Below are 22,338 nucleotides of genomic sequence, written 5' to 3'. Positions count from 1 at the left end.
CATCTCACTGAAGATGCCAAAATTATCGGATAATCCATCTTTTGGGTAGAAACTTGCAACATGTCATCAGGACCTAATGTGGACAAAGTTGATAAGTTTGTGGTTTTTTGCAAGAAAAAAACATCAATCACTATATGTGTACAGAACAAAAAACAATATTACCTTAACAGATTTTTTTTTTCAAAAATTAGAAAGCAAAAAGTTTTGGGGAGCTTAAACAGGATTATTTGCCAAGATAAACCGAAAGAAAAAATGTTTGCAAAATCTATTGTAGAAAAAATCCAAAGAAACCAAAATGGATATGGGTTTCCAAATGAATAGTGGGCTGCCAAAAAAATGAATCGAAGTGGGCCTAGCCCACGAATAAACCAACGTAGGGATTGGGCTTATTGGCCAGTGCGGCAGGTGTCCGATCAGAGCGGCAGTTGCAACTCGGAACCTGGAACTTGGAATGGAAAACATTAATGATTATTCTATTCCTATTATTTCCCAAAGAATCGATTACACAAACTCGTTTTGAATTCATCGAAATTGAAATCAACTCATGTATAACTGGATAGATTTCAATAATAGAAGCAGAGTCCTTAACATGTCAATAAAAAAAATCCGAACAAGATACTATCTGAAAGAGTGAAAGGTATGTATTGCTTTCTTTCCTCACTTTCTTTGTCTATAAATTTCCGTCACTCCATTTAAGGTCATTCCTTACTTTTCTAGAACAAATCTTAATTTTACACGCATACTAAGCATTTGATGGAATGCCTGAATGAAATATCCTTTGTAATGGAATACCAGATTTGTTATATGGTTTACTTTGATCCTACTGTTATTTGTTGATATTGTATTGCAGTAAATGCCCAAAGTATACTCGAATTTACTTTGATCCTACTGTTATTGGGTGTATATAGGAGTATATGAATACTAGTCAGGTAGTTCTTGATGAAGGATGAGATGGATAGTTCATGCAGTGATATGAAAAATGTCATACTCCTAACACACGAATTGTAGAATCAATGTAAGACTAAAACAATTGTAATGTTCACTGTGTTTTGCTGTATCTACTTGCTCACATCATTGTCTCATAATTACATTGACCGAAACTCGATGCTGCTTATACTGAGGCCGGACATAGTTCCTTCATAACATATCAGTTTCAAATTGATAAAAACACAATCATCTCGAATCTCATTACTTGAGTTGAATTTCCACATATTGACTTCCATCCATCCATCTTCCCTCTCTTTTGGAACCCGATCAGTATCATTGACATTACATGGGCTTGGGGATCTAAAATAAACAATTCCCTTCTCTTTGTTTTTTCGGTTGAGTAAATCCTGTACTATCACCGGACAATGCAAACCCTGGCATTTTTCTGAGAGCTTGAACACAAGGTAACATGCGTATTCTGTATCTGATGACAACCTTTGACTTTCAATCTTGCACTTTATACGAAACACTTGTTGTCGTTGGAGCTCAACCACATCTTCAAATCTGGATGTATGGTATGCGATTAGATACATGTTGGAGAGTGAATAAATATTTCTAGGAGCATAGAAAACTATATTGATATTGGACTTTGTATTTTATACAGCAATACACAAGAATACAATTTTGAATTACGGAATCTAGTTCATAAGTGAGTAAATTTCCAACTATTTATGTAAGAATAATTGAGCATAAGTAAACTTCCTTCACATGCATGATGGATATGCATGGTATACATAACGAAATTTTGGTGATTAGAATAAGAAGCCATAACCAAAATTAGTTACTTAATATAAAGGGAAAAAAACCTGGTCTTTGTTGATGGTATCAGATTAAAAAGCTTCACATCCAAAGATTCGGAAAGAGCTTCCTTTCCCGAAAGGATATACTGCTTCTTTTTGTTCATTTCATTTAGTGTGAGAAACTGCGATAAAGGTCAACTTAATTTATTACCACAATCTTGAGAAATATATTTAATTCTACTACACATAAAAGATGATGGAAATGCACAGAACCTTTTCACCCTCGCCATCATAGTTTTCAACTCTTTCAGAAGTAGCTGGCATTGGCAATTGTTGCACCTGGTCCACATTTAAATTTGATTTCAAGACTTGTTGGGTTTCCTTAAATCCCTTGATTTCATCATGTTTCACCTGTATTAAAATTGTAACATAATGTTAGATAGTGTAACCTAGAACCAGAAAATGTGGTCAATACATCCTCCTCTGTTCCAAGATATAAACAAAATATCTAAATAGGGAACTAAATAGTAGTTTCAAACTTGCATTGTTAATGGCTTGAAACTCAATGCCTTCAACATAAAGAGCACGACTTCCACAATAGCATCTTGAGAAGCTCTCTAGCAGAAACTCAAAGTGAGTATGTTCCTTGTTCTTCAAGAACCGACACAGTTCAATCATCACCCAACCATCTTCTCTCCATGTTGCAAAATATGCATGTAAGGTTTCATCCCCCTTTTTGAACTTGAGGTTCACATACATCCGTTTAGCTACAGATTTTCTTGGACCACAAAATCTAAACACGAGATTAACACCATAATTGACACCCGGAGATAAAAACTGAGCTTTTATCTTTATTTGGATCTTTAGATTTGAAATATCTAACATCTCTGCTACTTCATGAAAGATATTAAAATCTATATTAGGCACAGCCTCTATGCCCCCACTTACACAATATTATTACTGGATCTAATGTTGTGCAAGTGCAACCCAAATAAATGGATTCATTACAATAATGTACAAAATTAAAGTTCAAATTCACATTTATATGAACATTTAAATTATAAATGACATAGATTCTTTTGTCATAAAATTTCTCTTATTTGATTTAGATGGGTTTTTTTTTTTTTTTTTAAAGTTATGTTGTGAAATTCCCGCATTCAAATATATATCTAATTTGATAATACACCAAATATCATGTAATTAATGACATAGTTGATATTTTAGTGTGTCAGAATGAAACCGTTTTAAATAATATGGTTCTTGCTCCGGGTTGAACTTAAAACTTAAATATATTTTGAGTGTTCTAAAAAATCAAACCTAAATTGGAAAAAAAAACGTTGGTTTGGTAATAAGAGCATCCACAATAGTGAGTTCAATCAGAGACTTGAATGAGGTGGCAAGTCTAGTTGTCATTTAATGGATGAAACTCTACCATTGTGAGAGGCAACCTTGGCATTCAATGGATTTGGAGTTCAATTGCCATTTAACTCTTGAATGGGAAAAAGGAAAGTATTCTAATTCATAAATATATACTATAAATTAGCTTTATAATGTTCTATTGAACTTTATAGAGTTCAATGCATTATAGAAAAAAATTGATAGAGTAGTATGTAATGTAGAAAAATGATGTGGCAATCCGTTGAACTCTATGAAGTTCAATGCATTGTGGATGCGCTAAGTTACAATTCGTTGTGTAAGCTACTTAATTAATACATTCTATAGAAATTATCTACTGCCTTATCATGCTTTAATTAACTTCAATAATAGAATGTAAACGTAAATAGTTTTCATTTTTGACAAGTTTTTATGTAAAAACAGAGGAACCTCCGAGTAAAGTATGTAACTATATATAATCATTATGGAAGTTAAAATGTAGGTTATCAACAGTATCAACTAATATTGTTAATTTTACAAACAGTCTGTCATATTGTAATGGAAAAGTAACTAAATTTAATATTCAGAATGAGAGAGCAATAAATACATCTAACAATGTTAAATATTTACACATGCAAATAAACAAACAGAGAGAAAGGTAGTAAAACCTTGATTCCGGAACAGATGGCCACTTATGTAATCGACGGTGTTTGTATAACAACTTTCTTGCTGATATCATTTCATTTCTTTCTCCATTATTGCCCAGTGAAAACAACTGTTATACAAAACAAAACAAATCAAACGCAATTCCTGTTATGTGTAAATCAGGCACAATAGTTGCTTTATATCTACCTTGTAAGATAAAGATACATTTATATTAGCCGAATCTATTGTATTTTACGAAGTGTATTTTAGTTATGATTTATATGTATCCTTCCCTATTTTATCTCCTCATTAGAAGGATGTACCGATTGTATCTCTGCCTATATAGAGAGTATTTTATTCAATGCAATGTACATAAAAAAATCACTTACGCCATAGTCTCTGTTAATTTAGACCAAAAGGATCGACAAATAACATAAATCGATGAAACTAATTTTTCTAAGAGCAGAAAATTTTAGCTTGTCATGGCAAGCAGCTGCAATCAAATGAGCAAGGGTACTATAAGATCTGAAGTTTGAGGCTTTTTGGTGATTGAAATTATGTTAAATTGAAAAACTCACTTCTTCGGCCAAATACGATATAGTGAAATTACATAAACCAACGAATATCGAGAAAAATTTACTGGCTTTAATAAAATTTAGAAAGAACGGACTAATTACCACTTTGCCATTTTGAAGAAGGATTCCTTCGGAAAGCATGTTGTGAAGGTACTTTTTCTTTTTAGTGAAGTAGGACTCAGATTCTTCTGACATCTTGAAAATTTCTTCATAGTCATGAGGCAATTTGGGTGCCCATATTTCATAATCCTCCTGTTTATATAATTAGTCAAACAAAAAAAATCGTATTTTAATTTTATGAAATCTTCATTTACATACTGTAACTATAATTTTCAGAAATAAATAAATAAAGAAATCTCTATAAAAATGGTTATCAAAACCTTATCCTCTTATTTATTATAAGATTTTTTTTCTTATTCATGAAAAACTACAGTTTATCAATGGACTAACTTTTTGTTTATTCAAGTCTTGATACCTTTTAATTTGCATATTGATGTATATTCACTGAAATAATGACAATTTCAAAAGAATATGAAAACTTACTTGGAATGCCAGTGCTTGCTCAAGTCGGAGTAGCACGTCACTTGTTGTTGGTCGTTTTTGTCGTAGATCATGTACACATTCGTAGGCCAATTCTTGAAAAGTAGTTAATGATTTAGGCGCAATTTGTTCCTTTATACCTTTAAACACCATATCATCAAGTTTTCCTTTTCTATAGTAGCGTTTAAATGTATCTATTAGAATTTTAAAACTGCCATTGACGTCTTCGAACATCAATCTCCCACACAAGATCTCAAATAAAAGCACTCCAAATGAGTATATATCGGATGCTTTCTTAAAGACACCATCTGCAGGGTATTGTGGGTCACAATAGCCTTTTGTGCCACAAGCATTGTCGATCACATCCTCATTTACTGAAGTTATTGAGGAAAGCCCAAAATCAGAAATTTTTGCTGTCCAATCATCTGTTAGTAGAATGTTTGGGCTCTTCATATCTCTATGCATCACCACCTCCTGTGTTACACCACCCCCATGAAGGAAATCCAAACCACGTGCAATATCAATGCATATCTCAAGCCGTTTCCTCCATGTAAGATCCTTGTTTCCCAAATGCCAGTCAAGACTTCCTCCTGATGCATACTCATAAACAATGATTTTTTCACGTGGTTCATTGCAATAGCCTACAAGACCAATCACATTTTTATGTTTGTAGTCCAAAAGAATTTCAAGTTCGGTTAAAAATTCAATTTCTCCTTGACCACCAGCTGTGTCCAATCGCTTTGCCGCAATAGTGGTGTGACGTCCATCAACGCTTGTAACTTCTCCTCTGTAAACCCTCCCGAATCCTCCTCTTCCAATGCGATTCTTACCACTGAAGTTATTTGTAGCCAATTTAATGTCTTCAAGTGAAATTTGGAGGTTGTCCTTGTGGTTTTTCTGTGAATCATGAAACATTGCAATCAATATGAAAACTCAAGACAAACTGAAAGTAATCATTATCTAAAATTCAAAAGAAACTAAAAGTAATTCATATTAAAATCTCTTTTAACTACTTGTGATCTGGAGCATACAAAAGACCTGCCTTAAGCATGGATGGACAAATGGGAAAATGAGGAATTGAGGACAATTCATGAATGATAAGTATATGAAGAGAAATTTGACTTACTTGAAGTTGTAATGCATTCTTAAGTTTCTCGACTACAGTTCCAATTTTTGGACGTTGTGCTTGAGTTTCTGCCAAACATTGATATGCAATATCTAGAAATGTCTCCAAAGATTCTTGATTGGGACCTTTACTCAAAGTAAAAATGTTTTCATCAAATTCTTCCTTTAGTTTAGGATCTAGCATATCCTTTAGTGTTCCATTCTGGAAGTGTCGCTGGGCAAAGGGAGCAAGCCCCTTGACATTTTCCTTAATGTAAGCATGATCATAGGCCAACCTCCCAGACAGGATCTCAAATAACACTACCCCTAATGAATAGATATCTGATGCTTTTTTCAGCTTACGTGTCTTCTCATATTCTGGATCCAAGTACACAATTGTACCTGCAACATTTGTCTCAAGATAACTGGCCTGTTGAGACATGGGACCGAATTTGGAGAGCCCAAAGTCAGCAATCTTTGCCACCAAATTATCGTCCAACAGAATGTTGTCACTCTTTATGTCTCGGTGTATTATGCTTTGTTCAGTGTGAAGGTAATTTAGTCCTTGTGCAATATCAAGACAAATTTGTAGACGTTGCTCCCATTTAAGACTATTCATTTTATCATAACTTCTTAAATGGTCATCAAGGCTTCCATTAGAGACATACTCATAGACAAGGATCAGGTCAGAACCTTCTTCATCACAAAAGCCAAGAAGAGAGACTATGTTGGGATGCTTACAACTTGTAAGTGTTTCAATCTCTGCAAAGAACCCGTCCTCAGCTTGTGTGTCGTTTCTTTTAAAGAGGCATTTTATAGCTACAGTGCTGCGTATCTTTGGCAGATCACACGTATTATTCCCTTCTATCTCCAAGGATTTTTTTCCATCAAAATGTTCGAGTTCTGCTTTGTACACCTTACCATATCCACCTTCCCCAATGCACCGTGTCTGAGAAAAATTATGGGTGGCCACCTCTATATCATGAAAGTTGATCTTCAAGTGTTCCAAGTTTTTCCACTGCAAGACAACATTGAGTGTTAATGGACAAGATATATAAGATATATAAGATTTAATAGTAGTTTTTCCACTGCAAGATATATAAGATTTAATAGTAGTTAACCCTTGTGGATGCTCTTAGTTTAATTAAAACTATAAATTCAACTATTGATTTTAATGACTCATGAACAACTAAATTGACAAATACATTCATTTAAACATTCTACTATAGATCCATTTTCCATATCATCATCCCCCCTAAAACATCAACAACTATTCATACATATTTATAGTCATTGAAACTTAAAAATACACATTCAAATATCAATATTAATACATTGATTTGCAATAACAATAACAATAACAATAAATGTGGTTGGTCATTTTTTTTATACAAATCCAACAAATTTCAAAGTTGTAGATTTGGTCTTTTTGGCCTAAATGGTTGTGTCTGAATATGTCAATTTTTTTTTCATTTTGATTTATTTATATATTTTACTAATATTTATTTATTTTAAAATAAGAAGAGGCTCCCAACCCACCCTACCCCACATTTAACCTTACATATACACACACATTTACTTATCGGAATTCACCCCCTTTCCCTCCTCCTCCAATCACCAACACACTTACGCCACCACCTCCATCTAATGACAGACACCTCCATGATTGCCTTCATTTCTATTGATGACCACCACTGCTTTCCCCTTCCTTGACGACCATCACCACACCCATCTAACAGTTCGATTTCTACAACCTCCATTCCACCAATGACCACCACCATCTTACATCTCCTTCTCGTTCATCTTTGCTTAATCATGTTCATCTTCAAACTCAGAAAAACCAGATATGGTTTCAACATAGTTTCAACAAATTCCATCGATATAGCCATCATTAACATTTTCTATGGCTTTTTATCTTTCGTCAATCAGACGAAAGTGACGAAAGTGGTGATGGTCAAATAGACATGGAAAGATTTGGTGGGCTTGTATTGATAGAAGAGATACCCCGTAATAAAAATGGAATGGTGAACTTCAAAGAATTTCCATTCAGTGTTATATAGTTGGGTTGGGATTGAGGATGATGAAGATCATTGAATTGAAACATTGGTGGGTTGTGTTGACAAGTGGAATGAAGGTCCATCATTACTACAAAAGATCCTTCGTCCAATTCCGCTTCTCATTGAGATAACCCTTTCAGATCTATGGTTCTATGGAGCTCTTGTGGCATAAAGGTGCCAACTTTATGGTCTTAAGGGATCCATGCATCCATTAAGCCCTTATTATGGTCACTTTTAAGCTTTTAAGTTTCCTCTAGCCTTGCATGTGAGTAAAGTTGAAAACTTTAAGTGACCTTTCAGCCTTCAAGGTCCAGATCTGCATCCATGAGCTTTATCTTGATGATTTGGTGATTTTTGATTAAGCCCTTAACCTTGTAAGGTTTGAGTTTTAAACCCATTTGGATGGTTCTTAAGGGTAAAGTTGGAAACTTTACCCTTCTAGACGTTATTTCAGCTGGGATCTGAATGGTAGAGCTTTTAGTTTGGAGTATAATGACTTAATAGATTAAGTGGCCTTGCTGACTGAAGAACTCGGCAAGTTGGGCTGGGTTTTCCCGATCCTGCTGACAAAAGGGGAAACTCGACGAGTTGAAGGACAACTCGGCGAGTTGGATCGACCTTTCGCAATTCTGTTGTTTGATGGAACTCGGCGAGTTTAAGGATAACTCGGCGAGTTGAGTCAACTTGGAGCGTTGACTTTAACTTTGACATTGACCAAGTTTGACCTTTAAGGGGTTTTGAAATATTGATCGGTATCTATGAGATTGTTTCGGTTTAGGGGTTATGTAGAGTTGATTTCTGGGGGCCGAGATTTATCCAGTTATCATTCAGCATTCGAGGTGAGTTTCCTTACCAGTTTTAGAGGGTCGAAGGCACCAATGTCGGCCCATGTTTATGTTATATTGATAGAATACTAGTTGTCTTCGTGACTCTTGCATGTAACTATGTTTTTATGCTATTGGACCAAGGTCCGATGCCGGGCGGAGCCTAATGACTATTTGTATTCTATGTATATTACATGTGTATGTGTTTATATGCTTTCCGAGCTCAGCTCGATGACCGGGCGGGGCCCACTGCATATTTATTGTTTGTTTGGTATGTGGTATTTTGGGGGAACTCACTAAGTTTTGTGCTTACGGTTTTCAGTTTATGTTTCAGGTACTTCTGGTTCTAAGGGGAAGAGCTCGGAATGACTGCATCGCACACACCATTGGGATTTGTTATGATGTCTTACTCTGATTTATGACAAATTGATACACTGATTTATTTCAAATGTTTGGATGATATGGAAAATTACTATTTTATCTATTATTAAATCGAAAATTTTTGGGACTACATTTTTAGATGTTTCAAGTTGGTATCAGAGCCTTGGTTGGAGGGATTCGGGCACACTCTCGGGTGTCTGAACTCAAACTAAGGACTTGGAGGAAATTTTCAAAACAAAACATTTTTATTATAAAAGGATTTCTAAATGAGAAAAGGGTGTGGTGCATATAATAAGCCAAGCTCAAGTTATCCAAAAATACCCATGTATGTTTATATATGATATGAATTGTGAATTGTGAATCGCATGCTAGAGTAGGGCTAAAGATCTAGGAGAGATGCCTTTGTATGCCTGTTATATGAGCTTATAAATTTTGCATGCTAGTACTGATCAGTCCGTGATAGGATGGCCTGATTAGGTTATGCTCAGTTCTGTTTACTTGATGCTCGAATGCTGTTTGCTTAGTTCTTTTAGGAGTTCTTGCTAATCTCGGCTAGCTAGTAAGTGAATATGCTAAGTTACATATTATTAAAAAACTAAATAATTTCAGAAGGTTAGTTTTAGCTCTATTGCACAGCTTTTGTTTGAGTCCAACCGTTATAGGGAGAAACCTCTCATTCAAAGAATTATCTAAACTTTGTAATATGTAATTGTATTCGTGAGCTAATTAGAAATGGTTAGCATGATTTCCTTTTGCAGCTGATGGCGGAGAGTGGTGTGGAGTATGCCCTAGGAGAACCTAGGATGAGATTTAGTGTTGAGATCCCCAGCTGCGAGGGATTTGTTGGTTATAGAGTAACTTAGTTGAGTGAAGGAACTTCTTGAGGAAAGTACGGATAAATGTGGAAGGTAGTATGGGGTTGTACTACTGGAAGCAGATGATCCGTACTCGATTCAAGGAGGGCTGTAATGAAGCCAAGGAGCTTGTGTAGTTATGATTTCCCCGATATGGGCATTGATGCTTATTCTGATAGTTTTATGGTCTATTTTCAGTATGGTGGTATTGCGTGGCCGACCAGTGGGCAGTTTCGGTGCCAGGGAGGGTTCAGGTTCTGGTACTGGAGCCGGGCAGCTTGACGACCAGACGAGGGAGTTCAGCTCGTCTGAGATTACGCCCAACATCCTTGATCAGACTCTCGTGATCTTTGGCACGGTCAAGGAGGGTATCCTGGATATTTTAGATGAGAGATTGAGCGTCTTTCGTGCTGAGATTGTGGCTTTGATTGGGACGCGCTCTCTGACCTTCAGGGAGTTTCGGGCTTGTGGAGCGCAAGACTATCATGGCCTCATGGGGCTAGGGACCCCATTGTGAGCAGCAGGTGGTTGGCAGATGTTGCCAACGCCTTCCGTACCAGTTGTTGTCCCGAAGGGGACAAGGGCAGACTAGCATTCTGCCTCCTGAAGGACAGGGCTCGTGATTGGTAGGAGGAGGTAGGGCATGCTGTAGGAGGTGATGTTATTGATTCGATGACCTGGAGTGATTTCTATACTAGGTTCCGAGCCGAGTTTGCACCGGTGATCGAGGTGTAGCAGCTGGCACGAGAGTTTCAGGATCTTCATCAGACCACTGAGACGGTGACCGAGATCACCGCTATGTTCAGGAAGAGGGCCCTTCTGGTTCCGCAGTATGTAACGGACAAGGAGATGAAGAAGGCCTGTACCACGAGATGTTGAGGAGCGATATCCGGCAGTTTGTGAGCCGATCCAGCTGCAAGACTCTGAAAGACATGATAGCAAGGGCTAAAGAGAGGGAGATTGACTTAGAGATGGTGAGAAAGAGGAAGCCAGATTCTGCTATGAGTGTTGAGGGTTCGGGCAAGCGGCCCAAGGTATCTGATTCCAGGCCGAAAGGCCAACATAATCGTAGCTGATGTGGTAGGTGCGACAAGGTGCACATGGGAACGTGCAGAGCGGGTGGTTCTGGCTGCTTCAAGTGTGGTCGGACTGGTCATATCAGCAGAGATTGTACTGCTACCACCCCCGTCACTCCAGTATTTGATCGGATTTGCTTTCAGTGCAATCAGAGGGGCCACAAGAAGGCCCATTGTCTGAATTTGGCTGCGGCAGGACCGGTGTCAGCACCCGCTCCTGCGACATTGAGGATTACTAACGGCCATCAGGGCCAGGCAGATGCGCCAGCGGCGAAGAGCAGGGCATTCCAACTATCGGCAGAGGAGGCGTGTGCAGGTCCCGACGTTGTGACGGATATGTATCTTCTCATAATCTCTTTATTTATATTGAATTGTTGCTTATGTTTATGTGTTTTATTTTAGGATCGTTCCTCGTGAACGGTATCTCTGCCTTGGTATTATTATTCGATTCGAGGGCTACCCAATCTTTTATAATCTCTTGTGCTTAGCAAGAGATTTACTGGAGCTCCAGGAGAGCTCGATCGTCCTCTAGATGTGGAGATTGCTGCTGATAGGACGGTCAGGGTCGCGAGGGTTCATCGGGATTGTACTCTTCAGTTGTTCAACGAACAGTATCCAGTGGATTTGGTTCCCATTCCTTTGCATGTGAACAAGGTTATCGTGGGCATGGATTGGTTGAGCCCTAATGGAGCAGTGATCGACTGTGAGCAACAGTTGGTTCGGGTTAGGACCCCAAGTGGAGAAGAGTTGGTGATTCAGGGTGACAGACCGCAGTGTGGGCCGGTCATGTGTTCTGCAGCGAGGGTCAGACGCTACCTTCATCAGCGTTGTGCAGGTTTTGTCGCCTATGTTATGGATGCCCGAGATAAGGGTAAAGCGACCGTGGACGATGTCCCGATTGCGCGAGAGTATCCGGATGTGTTCCCGGAGGATTATCCTAGGGTACCTCTGAGAGGTAGGTGGAGTTCAGGATCGATTTGATTCCAGGTGCGGCTCCGATAGCCAAAGCACCGTATCGGTTGGCTCCTCCCGAGATACAGGAGTTTTTCTGCACAAGTGCAGGAGCTGTTAGACAATGGATTCATTAGAATGGACAGTTCGCCTTGGGGAGCCCCGGTTTTGTTTGTGAGGAAGAAGGACGGATCCTATCGGATGTATATTGACTACCGGGAGTTGAATAAGATAACGGTGAAGAACCGTTACCCACTCTCGAGGATCGATGATTTCTTCGACCAGCTTCATAGTGCATCTTGGTTTTCCAAAATTGATTTGCGATCGGGCTAGCATCAGATGAGGGTTAGGGACGACGATGTGCAGAAGACAGCTTTCCGGACTCGTTATGACCATTATGAGTTTGTGGTGATGCCATTTGGGCTCACCGATGCTCCTGCCGCGTTCATAGATCTCATGAACCGCGTATGTAGACTGATGCTTGATCGGTCTGTGATAGTCTTAATTGATGATATCTTGGTTTATTCCAAGACGCAGGAGCAGCATGAGGAGCACTTGAGGGAAGTGCTGGAGACTTTGAGGAGGGAGAAACTTTTTGCAAAGTTCTCCAAGTACGAGTTCTGGTTGCGCGAGGTGCAGTTCTTGGGGCACCTTGTCAATCAGAAGGGTATTCTAGTCGATCCGGCCAAGGACGAGACCGTGATGCAGTGGGAGGTTCTGAGGTCTCCATCTGAGATTCGGAGTTATCTTGGTTTTGCGGGTTATTATTGGAGATTTATCCAGGATTTCTCCAAGATTGTTGTTCTATTGACACGACTGACCAAGAAGTCGGTGACATTTCATTGGGGGCCTGAGCAGCAGGCAACTTTTGAGACTCTTAGACAACGATTGTGTGAGGCGCCGATTCCATATTTTATTGGGGCGGTGTGCGCCAAGTTCTGATGGAGGAGGCTCACAAGTCGAGATTCTCCATTCATCCCGGAGCGACAAAGATGTATCGGGATCTTCACCCTAATTATTGGTGGCCCTGCATGAAGCGGGATATAGCATGGTTTGTGGAGCGGTGCTTGACTTGCAGGAAAGTCAATGCCGAGCATCAGCGACCTCACGGCAAGATGCAGCCGTTGGAGATTCCCGTATGGAAATGGGAAGACATCACGAAGCTTCCCAGGACAGCGCGCAGAGTGGATTCTATTTGGATCATCGTGGATCAATTGACCAAGAGCGTGCATTTTATTCCGATCCAGGAGAGCATTTCTGCAGAGAAGCTAGCCGAGATTTATATTCGGGAGGTGGTGGCACGTCTCCATTTCAGTACAACTTTTCATCTGCAAACCGATGGGCAGAGTGAGCGGACGATTCAAACTATTAAGGATATGTTTCGTGCGTGCGTATTGGATTTTGGTGGGAGTTCGGATACGTATCTTCCGTTAGCAGCATTTTCGTATAACAGCTATCACGCTAGCATTGACCGACCTCTGTTTGAGATGCTCTATGGGAGGAAATGTAGGACCCTAATTTGTTGGGGTGAGGTCGGTTAGCGAGTCATGGGGAGTACCGAGGTGGTGCTCAAGACTGCTGAAATGATTCAGCAGGTGCAGAGCAGGCTTCAAACAGCTCAGAGTCGGCATAAGAGCTATGCCGACAAGCACCGGTCAGATTTGGAGTTCCAGGTGGAAGATATGGTTCTTCTGAAGGTGTCACCTTGGAAATGTGTCATTAGGTTCAGGAAGCGGGGGAAGCTAGGTCTCAGGTATATCGGTCCCTTCAGGGTTTTGGCTCGGGTGGGCCGGGTTGCGTATCATTTAGATCTTCCAGCCGAGCTCAGCCAGAATCATAGCACATTCCATGTCTCTCAACTACTGAAGTATTTGGTGGATGATTATGCGTTTGTACCCTTAGAGGATATTCAGGTGGATGACCGTCTGAACTACGTTGAGAGACCAGTGGCGATATTAGATTGGAAGACGAAAACCTTTAGGAACAAGGTTGTGCAGTTAGTGAAGGTGAAGTGGCTGCACCGCAAGGGGTCGGAATGGACATGAGAGCCAGAGGAGGAGATTAGGGAGCATTACCCAGGGTTGTTTGGGACAACGGACTTCGAGTACGAAGTCTGAGACAAGTGGTGGAGAATTGTAACACTTGGTTTCTGGTATGCATTTTAACCTTCAAATTATTGGAATTTAAAGAAGAACTCGACGAGTTGGATGCCCCAACTCGTCGTGTTGGAATGTAGATTGGCCGCGCGATTTTAGTGACCAACTCGGCGAGTTGGGATGCCTCAACTCGACGAGTTGGCGGCAAGGAATGAAACTCTAAATTCAGGGTTTTGCACCCTATTTAAGCACCTTAACCCCAGGTGTTGGCCGCATTTCCAGCCTCCATTGTCCCTCAACCTAATCTCGAAACCGTAGAGCATTTTTTAGTGTTGTGAGCCCATTTTGAGTGCATTTTGGTGTGTTTGAAGCTCTTGGAAGGAAGAGGAGCTTGGTGCAAGTTGGTGATTCAAGAGGGAGCTTTCAGATCTCGGTTTTGTTGCTCCATTTCCAGCACATTTCTGGCATAAAGTCTTAACCTTGCTTAGTTTATGCTTAGATCTCCTTTTTGGATTATTTTGCATGTTTAGCCGAGATTGAGTGTTTGATGGGAGTTAGAAGTCTCATTGAGATAACCCTTCCAGATCTATGGTTCTATGGAGCTCTTGTGGCATAAATGTGCCAACTTTATGGTCTCAAGGGCTCCATGCATCCATTAAGCCCTTATTATTGTCTCTTTTATGCTTTTAAGTTTCATGTAGCCTTGCATGTGAGTAAAGTTGGAAACTTTACGTGACATTTCAGCCTTTAAGGTCCAGATCTACATCTATGAGCTTTATCTTGATGACTTGGTGATTTTTTTATTAAGCCCTTAACCTCGTAAGCTTAGGGTTTGAGTTTTAAACCTATTTGGATGATTCTTAAGGGTAAAGTTGAAAACTTTACCCTTCTAGACGTTATTTCAGCTGGGATCTGAATGGTAGAGCTTTTAGTTTGGAGTATAATGACTTAACAGATTAAGTGGACTTGCTGACTGAAGAACTCGGTGAGTTCATAGGTGAACTCGGCGAGTTGGGTTGGGTTTTCCCGATCCTACTGACAGAAGGGGAAACTCGGCGAGTTGAAGGACAACTCGGCGAGTTAGATCGACATTTCGCAATTCTGTTGTTTGATGGAACTCAGCGAGTTTAAGGATAACTCGGCGAGTTGAGTCAACTCAGAGCGTTGACTTTGACTGACTTTGACCAAGTTTGACCTTTAAGGGGTTTTGAAATATTGATCGGTATCTATGGCATTGTTTCAGCTTAGGGGTTGTGTAGAGCTGATTTCCGGGGGCAGGAATTTATCCAGTTATCATTCAGCATTCAAGGTGAGTTTCCTTACCATTTTTAGAGGGTCGAAGGCACCAATGTCGGCCCATGTTTATGTTATATTGATAGAATGCTAGTTGTCTTTGTGACTCTTGCATGTACCTATGTTTTATGCTATTGGACTAAGGTCCGATGTCGGGCGGTGCCCGATGACTATCTGTATGCTATGTATATTACATGTGTATGTGTTTATATGCTTTCCGAACTTAGCTCGATGACCAGGCGGGGCCCACTGTATATTTACTGTATGTTTGGTATGTGGTATTTTGGGGGAACTCACTAAGCTTTGTGATTACAGTTTTCAGTTTATGTTTCAGGTACTTCTAGTTCCAAGGGGAAGAGCTCGGGATGACTGCATCGCACTGTAACGTCCGCAAATTCGGGCTAGTCAATTTAGAGACAATGAGCGTCAAAAATGACTTTTTGATAGAAGATTATTTAGAGTAAATAATCTTAACGAAGTTATAGTATATGTCACAAGGGTTCTGTACATATAAAGAACGCCGAAATCCGAGTTATAACGAAGAAGTTATGATCTGTCGAAGTTTTACGACAATACCGGCACGACACCGGGAATCGTAAAACGTGAGTTTTTGACAAACTACTATTTAGCCTTAGAGATCTAAATGAAAGTTGTAGTATACGTTAAACTGAGAACATACATAAAAAGAACGCCCAAATCTGACTTTGTATGAGGAAGTTATGATTTTTCTAACATTTGGCATAGCAGTGCACAGCCTGAAATTCGAATTTTAGATCGATCGATTTTTGGCCAACGCAACCTAAATGAGAATTGAAGATCTCATTAATAAGAGCTCAACGATAAAAAGACAGACGATAACGGAATCCGTATGTAGAAGTTATGAATTCTACACTGTCATTTAACAGTGTAATCTTCTCATACTGTTAAATTTAAAATTGGCCGAGAATTAGCCGACGGAGTCAAAAGGAGAGTTATAGATCTTGTCAATACCTACGCGTGGATATAAATAACGTCAAAAACGGATCTCGTATGCAAAATTATGGATTTTAGAAGATAGTTAGTTTCTAGAGTAACCAGCGAGTGACACGTGGCGCAATCTGAGCCGCACCTTCTTCCCCACGGCTTTGCATGAGATCACGACACGTGGCACATTACGCCCAACATAATTTTGAGTACACCTAGCGTAACCCATAAAAACCCATTATGCTCAGCGTAATTCTTGAGTACGCTCAGCATACTCGGCGCTGACAGCCTATAAATAGAGGTGTTTTTCCTCATTTTTCTTCACACATTTTCTCAACTTCTCTCCCAAATACCCCAAAGCCTCAAGGCTTTTCTCTAGCCTTTCTTAGGAGTTATTGGCGAGTCCCGGAGCGCCAGAAGGCCCCGAGAAGAAGAGCTTTCGGCTCAGGAGTTCTACCCGCACAGAGTCCGGTTCTTCGCTAAACTCCAATATAAGTGAGTTATGTCTACCCTACTTTAAATATAGCTTATGTTTAAATACAATATCATTATTATGAACCAATAAATAAGATTTATCAATGATTCAAAGTCATTATACTAATTGATCTACTTACAGGGATGATGTCTAGACATAGATTTAGTGAGGTGTTTAAAGTGGGATTTCAAAACAGCATACTTCGTATACCAAACGGACCCTACCTCCGATATGATCCTACCTGGTTGTTCCTTACTTGATAGATCATGAAGTAGACTTTGAGTTAATGATGAATCTAGACTAATAATTAGTCGCAATAAAGATTAGACTAAAACTTAGCGATAATAATGCTAGGTTTCGTCGAAGGAAAATAGAATCGTTAGAAGCGAAGCGCTGTTCGAGTTTGGAATCATCACTTTGACAAGTAAGTGCATAGTTACTTTCATCTTACACATATATATGAAGTATTTTATATAATTACGTGCTATGTGTGCATATTATCTGTATACCTGCTATCTATGTTGGATGAACGATTTTATACATGTTTTAAATGATTTAAACTGTATATGTATTTTATATCTACAAAATATGTTGGGCAAAGCATGGGTAGATGAATGATGACGGATGAAAGTTGATATAGAGGAACATTGGCAGTATGGACATAGTGCCCTATAGGTGAACATTGGCCGCAATGGACCTAGCACCCTATAGATGAGCATTGGCAGCTGCGCCACAACCTGTAGATGTTTTTGATCTACGATGTACTCTAAACATCCTAGCAGCTGCGCTCTAAGGATAGTATAGGCAGTTGCGCCTAACAGAGAACATCATAACCCTGTCAACTGCGCCTAATAGAGAATATCACAATTCTGGCAGCAGTGCCTAAATGATAATATTGGCAGCTGTGCTTAATAGATAATATTGACAGATGTGTCATTGGCAACGATGGACTTCGTGCCTACTCCTTAGGACTGAATGAGTAGATGATAAATGATTTTTAGGGTAGATCCTTAAGAAATAAAGAAGATAATGGGGATGGGTAATTGGGTTGATTGTTTAATGATTAAACATAATTATATTAATGTGGGTTGAAAACTCTATGTACTCACCAGGTTTTCCAACCTGACCCACTCAAGTTTATTTGTATCACAGGTGTCGATATGAAGCTACTTTACACTGAGAGATTTAAAGTAGTGTAAATGAATATGTTTATGCTTATGTTTCTGTATTGACGATGGCATCCCAATGTTTTGAAAATGAATAAAAATACATTTCTTCGGAAATACTTTGATAACATATTTATCATGTTTTTCTTGGAACAAATTCCGCAATATTTTTCTTTAAAAAGATTCTCTGATTTGAAAATAAGCATAAATCAAATTTTTAAAATGACCGTGAATTAGGGGATGTCACATGCACACACCATTGGGATTTTGTTATGATGTCTTACTCTGATTTATGACAAATTGATACATTGGTTTATTTCAAATGTTTGGATGATATGGAAAATTACAATTTTATCTATTATTAAATCAAAAAAATTTGGGACTACATCTTTGCATGTTTCAAACTAATAACTTTATTAAAAATGATAGTAAAACATCATTTTGTTGTCTTTTAATTACATTGGGAAAATGACACAAATGTCCTACGAACTTTTAGGGTTTACCCGTTGAGTCCCTAAAGTTTTTGTTAGGCTCTATGGGTCCCTAAACTAGGATATGACATGCTCTTTTAGTCCCTGTCAATCTGTAATAGTCGGTTACCTTTTAGACCAAAAAAACTCACATTGTGCCCCTATAAAGCCAAAAAAATAAGTTTGGGAACCAACTGCTCATCAACATTTTATTCAGCCATTATAACCACCACAACCCACCTTAATCACCATGGAATCTATATCACAACAGCCCAATCGAAACACCCTTATTCCTCCCCTTTGTCTCATGAAATAAGCCAACATCGGGGCACCCATAACCCACAAAAACTACTAGTCAGCCACCATAACCAATCACCTGTAAATCGAAGAAAAAAAGATTAACTCTCGTTTTCTCTGTGAACCTCATCAAACCCACGCATCCTTCTCAACCTCGCATCCATCAAACCTACAACTCGAATGGAGAAGGAGAGGTATCTTGTGCGATTTTGAACAGAGAAGAAGGAAGGAGGGGTCAATTCCTTGAAGAGCTGAAATCAAATCAAAGGAAATAGTGGAAGGGGTTGTGATCTAGAATCGATTAGAAGGAGACGAGGGTTGTAATCTTCGGTGAGTGTGTGTGTGACGATCGAGGGTGAATACGAAAAGAAGAGTAGCGATCGATTTCTTGGGAGGGTACGAATTGAGTGTAAATTGACTTTAGAATAAAAGGAGAATTTTTTTGGTACGAATTGATCCCAAAACTTATTTTTTTGGCTAATGTGAGTTTTTTTTTTGGTCTAAAAGGTCACTGAACCGGCTATTACAGGTTGATAGAGACTGAAAGAACAGGTCGTATCCTAGTTTAGGGACCCATAAAGCCCGACAAAAACTGTAGGGACTCAACGGGTAAACCCTAAAAAGTTCGTAAGGCATTTGTGTCATTTTCCCAATTATGTATTACCAAAAGTGAGTATAATAATCGATTGAGGAGAACAAGGAGTAAAACAAGGTCGCCAAAGAATATTAGACAGTGAGGGGGTTGCCCAAGAAGACAAAGGGAGGGAGGGAGGTCATGAAAGAGGCGGGCTGGATGGGTGGGTGATGTGAAATTTATCTAGTCTTAAATTTATAGGGTTGAAATTACCGATGCTAGAATTTACTACACGACTTAGGCAAGTGTACCTAATTGAGTTGTAATATAGCAATGGTAAGAACGGATGTCGAACACTTGGGGAAACGAGTATGATTTACGTTTAGATTATTTGTCGCTAATTAACTTAAAAGATAAGTAACTTGGGGGAATTTTTAGTAACAAGACAAATAATGAGAATTTTAACGATTAAAGTGTAAAAATAAATATAGAACAAGAATTGGTTTTTAAGAATCAAGAATGATAAGGATGCTTTCACTTAGATTTAATTCCACCTTTTAGTAATGAATGATTTATATTAAGTGCAATGGATATTATTAGTTATTTACCGATTTCTAAAATTGGTTAAAAATCATGATCTAATTTTTTACCGTTTTGATAATAAAAATAATTAAAAACAATTGTCATGCAATTAACAATTTTATTAACAATAATTAATTCGTATCATGCAAACATTTGATCAAACTATTAATTTTAGTGGTAGTAAAATTAATAGGAATCGTAAGTTGGTCATACGATACAAAATATACATGTTAAATTTTTAGTATTTTATTTTGCCTAATCCTAGGATTTTGTCCATCACTAGTCATAAATATCAATGGTCATGAAAAATTTATGATTCAAGATAATATATTTAAATTGATCCTTTAAAAATATTAACTTAGTTATAGGAAAATTAATTACAAAAATTCAACGTATAAAAATAAATGATCAAATATGCATGATAAAATAAATAACAATTAATATCCGAATAATATAAATCAAATCATATTTTCAAGGTTTCATTATCCAAGTGAAAGCAAAGGGAATTTAGCCCATAATTAAAGTTACAACATACATAGAAAACATATTGAGAATGTTAAACATTTCGATAAAACAAACCCGATGTAGTCCCTAATGCCACTGCAATCTTCAATTCCTTAGCTCTTTGACTCTTGAATCCCCAATTGTAGAAAATTGGTTCAAAGGTTGGAAGAAATTTGTGTATCAAAATGCATAATTGCAATGTCTTCTCTTTTCTTTCCTCCTTTTTTTTGGTGAAAAATGGTGGTATTTATAGTAAAAATTGGGAGAATTAAATACCAAAAAGAAATAAATTGAGATTGGATCTAATGAAAAAGAATTCAAAAGAATTAAAAAGATGGGAATAAAAGGTTGGAAAGTTTAAAGGTGGTGAATTATTGAGTATTGGATGGAAAGGAATGGGTTTAAAATAGGAAAAAGTGGAGAAAAAATGGTTAAAAATGGAATGGAATCGGAATTGGCAAATCTGGAGCATAAAACGACGTCGTTTAGCACTGAGCAGTACCGTATCGGACTTGGGTCTGAAATCGGGTCGGAATCGGGTCGACACGCGGACCTTATGTGAGAGGAAACGGATCGGATTCTCGGGGCGGACGGGTATGGAGTTGGGCATGGATCGGGTGCTATGACGTCACAAATGACGTCACCAACGAAGAAACACGCGGATCCAAAGTGGGTCGGAGCTCTGGGTCGGGTCGGAAACCAGGTTAAGGCGCGGATCTTCATGTGAGACGAAATGGTTGCGGGTCGGTTTTCGGATTCGGTTCGGGTTCTTCCGGATCTGGGCTGCGAGAACGGATCAGACCTTTGGGCTTCCGGGTTTGGGCTAGATTTTTGTTTCTTTTCTATTTTTTTTTCTTTTTCCAATTTAAATTAAATTAAATTAATTTAATTAATCTAAATTATTTAGAAATTAAATAATTAATTCCCAATAATTTATTTTAATTAAACCTCATTAATTAATTTAAATTCTTTTTTTTTATATTTTTATTTTGTTTTCTCGTCTTTCCAACGCGACTATCTTTGAATTCTTTGACTTTTTGATCTAGTTTTTCTTCGTGTAATTTCTTTCACTTCTTTTTGCGGATTTTTGCACATTTTCTTCTCCTTTTTCTTCAGAAATGATTTTTAGCTGTAAAATGGAATTTCAAACTTTATAAGTACCTTTTATCTTAAATCATACCAAAATATAGCTAAAAATACATAAATATCGCTCGAAATATATGTATAATTATTGCGATATCAGTGGGTATGGGTAGGTCTTTTTTTATTTTAATAGTGAATAGATATTAACAAATGTTAAAAATTATATAAATTAGATTGAAGGGATATAATAATCTTTTTAATTTGGAACGAGGACCAATTGCACAACCAAACTAGGCCAAAAGGAACAAACCTACAAGTTTAAAACTTGTTCGACTGTATCTAGAGAAAAGAAAAAATTGTAAAAATAGTCCTTATGGTTTCTCATATGTGGCTAAGGTCCAAACCTTCAAAAAATTGTAGAATTGGTCCTGTTCAACATGTTTTGTTGTGGTTTTGGTCCCTCGTCCGTTAACTTTTAACAGTTTGGCTGTTAAATTTTTTAAAATGACTATTTTACCCTCAGGGACCATTTCTGCAACCAAACTACAAAGACCATTTCTATATATCTTCTTTTTATTTTTATTAAATTATTATTTACTAATAAATGTTATTTTTAATATATACAATATATATATTAATAAATATTTTTTTATTAGATGATATCTTAGTCTTTTCTTCAAAAAGTTTTTTGTAAGCCGAAAATTTTATAGTAACATTGTTATTTGTA

The 22,338-nt window shown here is 38.1% G+C and overlaps 2 protein-coding genes across 2 annotated transcripts in view; both read right to left on the bottom strand.

The window, feature by feature from the left end:
* Nucleotides 1–1,085: 1,085 nt before the first annotated feature.
* Nucleotides 1,086–7,746, bottom strand: LOC145115949 (uncharacterized). The gene is made up of 9 exons (XM_079052313.1): nt 7,624–7,746; nt 5,988–6,983; nt 4,865–5,758; nt 4,424–4,573; nt 3,770–3,876; nt 2,271–2,670; nt 2,001–2,138; nt 1,794–1,909; nt 1,086–1,491 (listed from the first exon to the last, which is right to left on the bottom strand). The coding sequence occupies exons 1-9, from the start codon at nt 7,744–7,746 to the stop codon at nt 1,086–1,088; spliced, it is 3,330 nt and encodes a 1,109-aa protein (XP_078908439.1).
* A 13,801-nt stretch (nt 7,747–21,547) lies between these two features.
* LOC145148867 (putative receptor-like protein kinase At5g39000) overlaps nt 21,548–22,338 on the bottom strand; it is a 65,220-nt gene continuing 64,429 nt past the window's right edge. The window contains exon 3 of the mRNA XM_079075176.1: nt 21,548–21,657. The gene's annotated coding sequence lies outside the window, so the exon portion shown is untranslated. The remainder of the gene's footprint in view (nt 21,658–22,338) is intronic.

This window comes from Lactuca virosa, chromosome 1 (genome assembly GCF_052849685.1).
Source record: "Lactuca virosa cultivar CGN04683 chromosome 1, Lactuca_virosa_CGN04683_v6, whole genome shotgun sequence".
NCBI lineage: Eukaryota > Viridiplantae > Streptophyta > Magnoliopsida > Asterales > Asteraceae > Lactuca > Lactuca virosa.
This window is presented reverse-complemented; position numbering and strand designations above follow the sequence as displayed.

Coding starts and splice junctions, on each gene's coding strand:
- LOC145115949 (XM_079052313.1), bottom strand. CDS start 7,746: ATGGTGGTGGTCATTGGTGGAATGGAGGTTGTAGAAATCGAACTGTTA. Junction 5,759..5,987: donor AGAATGCATTACAACTTCAA/GTAAGTCAAATT, acceptor CATGATTCACAG/AAAAACCACAAGGACAACCT. Junction 2,139..2,270: donor AGTTTCAAGCCATTAACAAT/GCAAGTTTGAAA, acceptor ATTTTAATACAG/GTGAAACATGATGAAATCAA.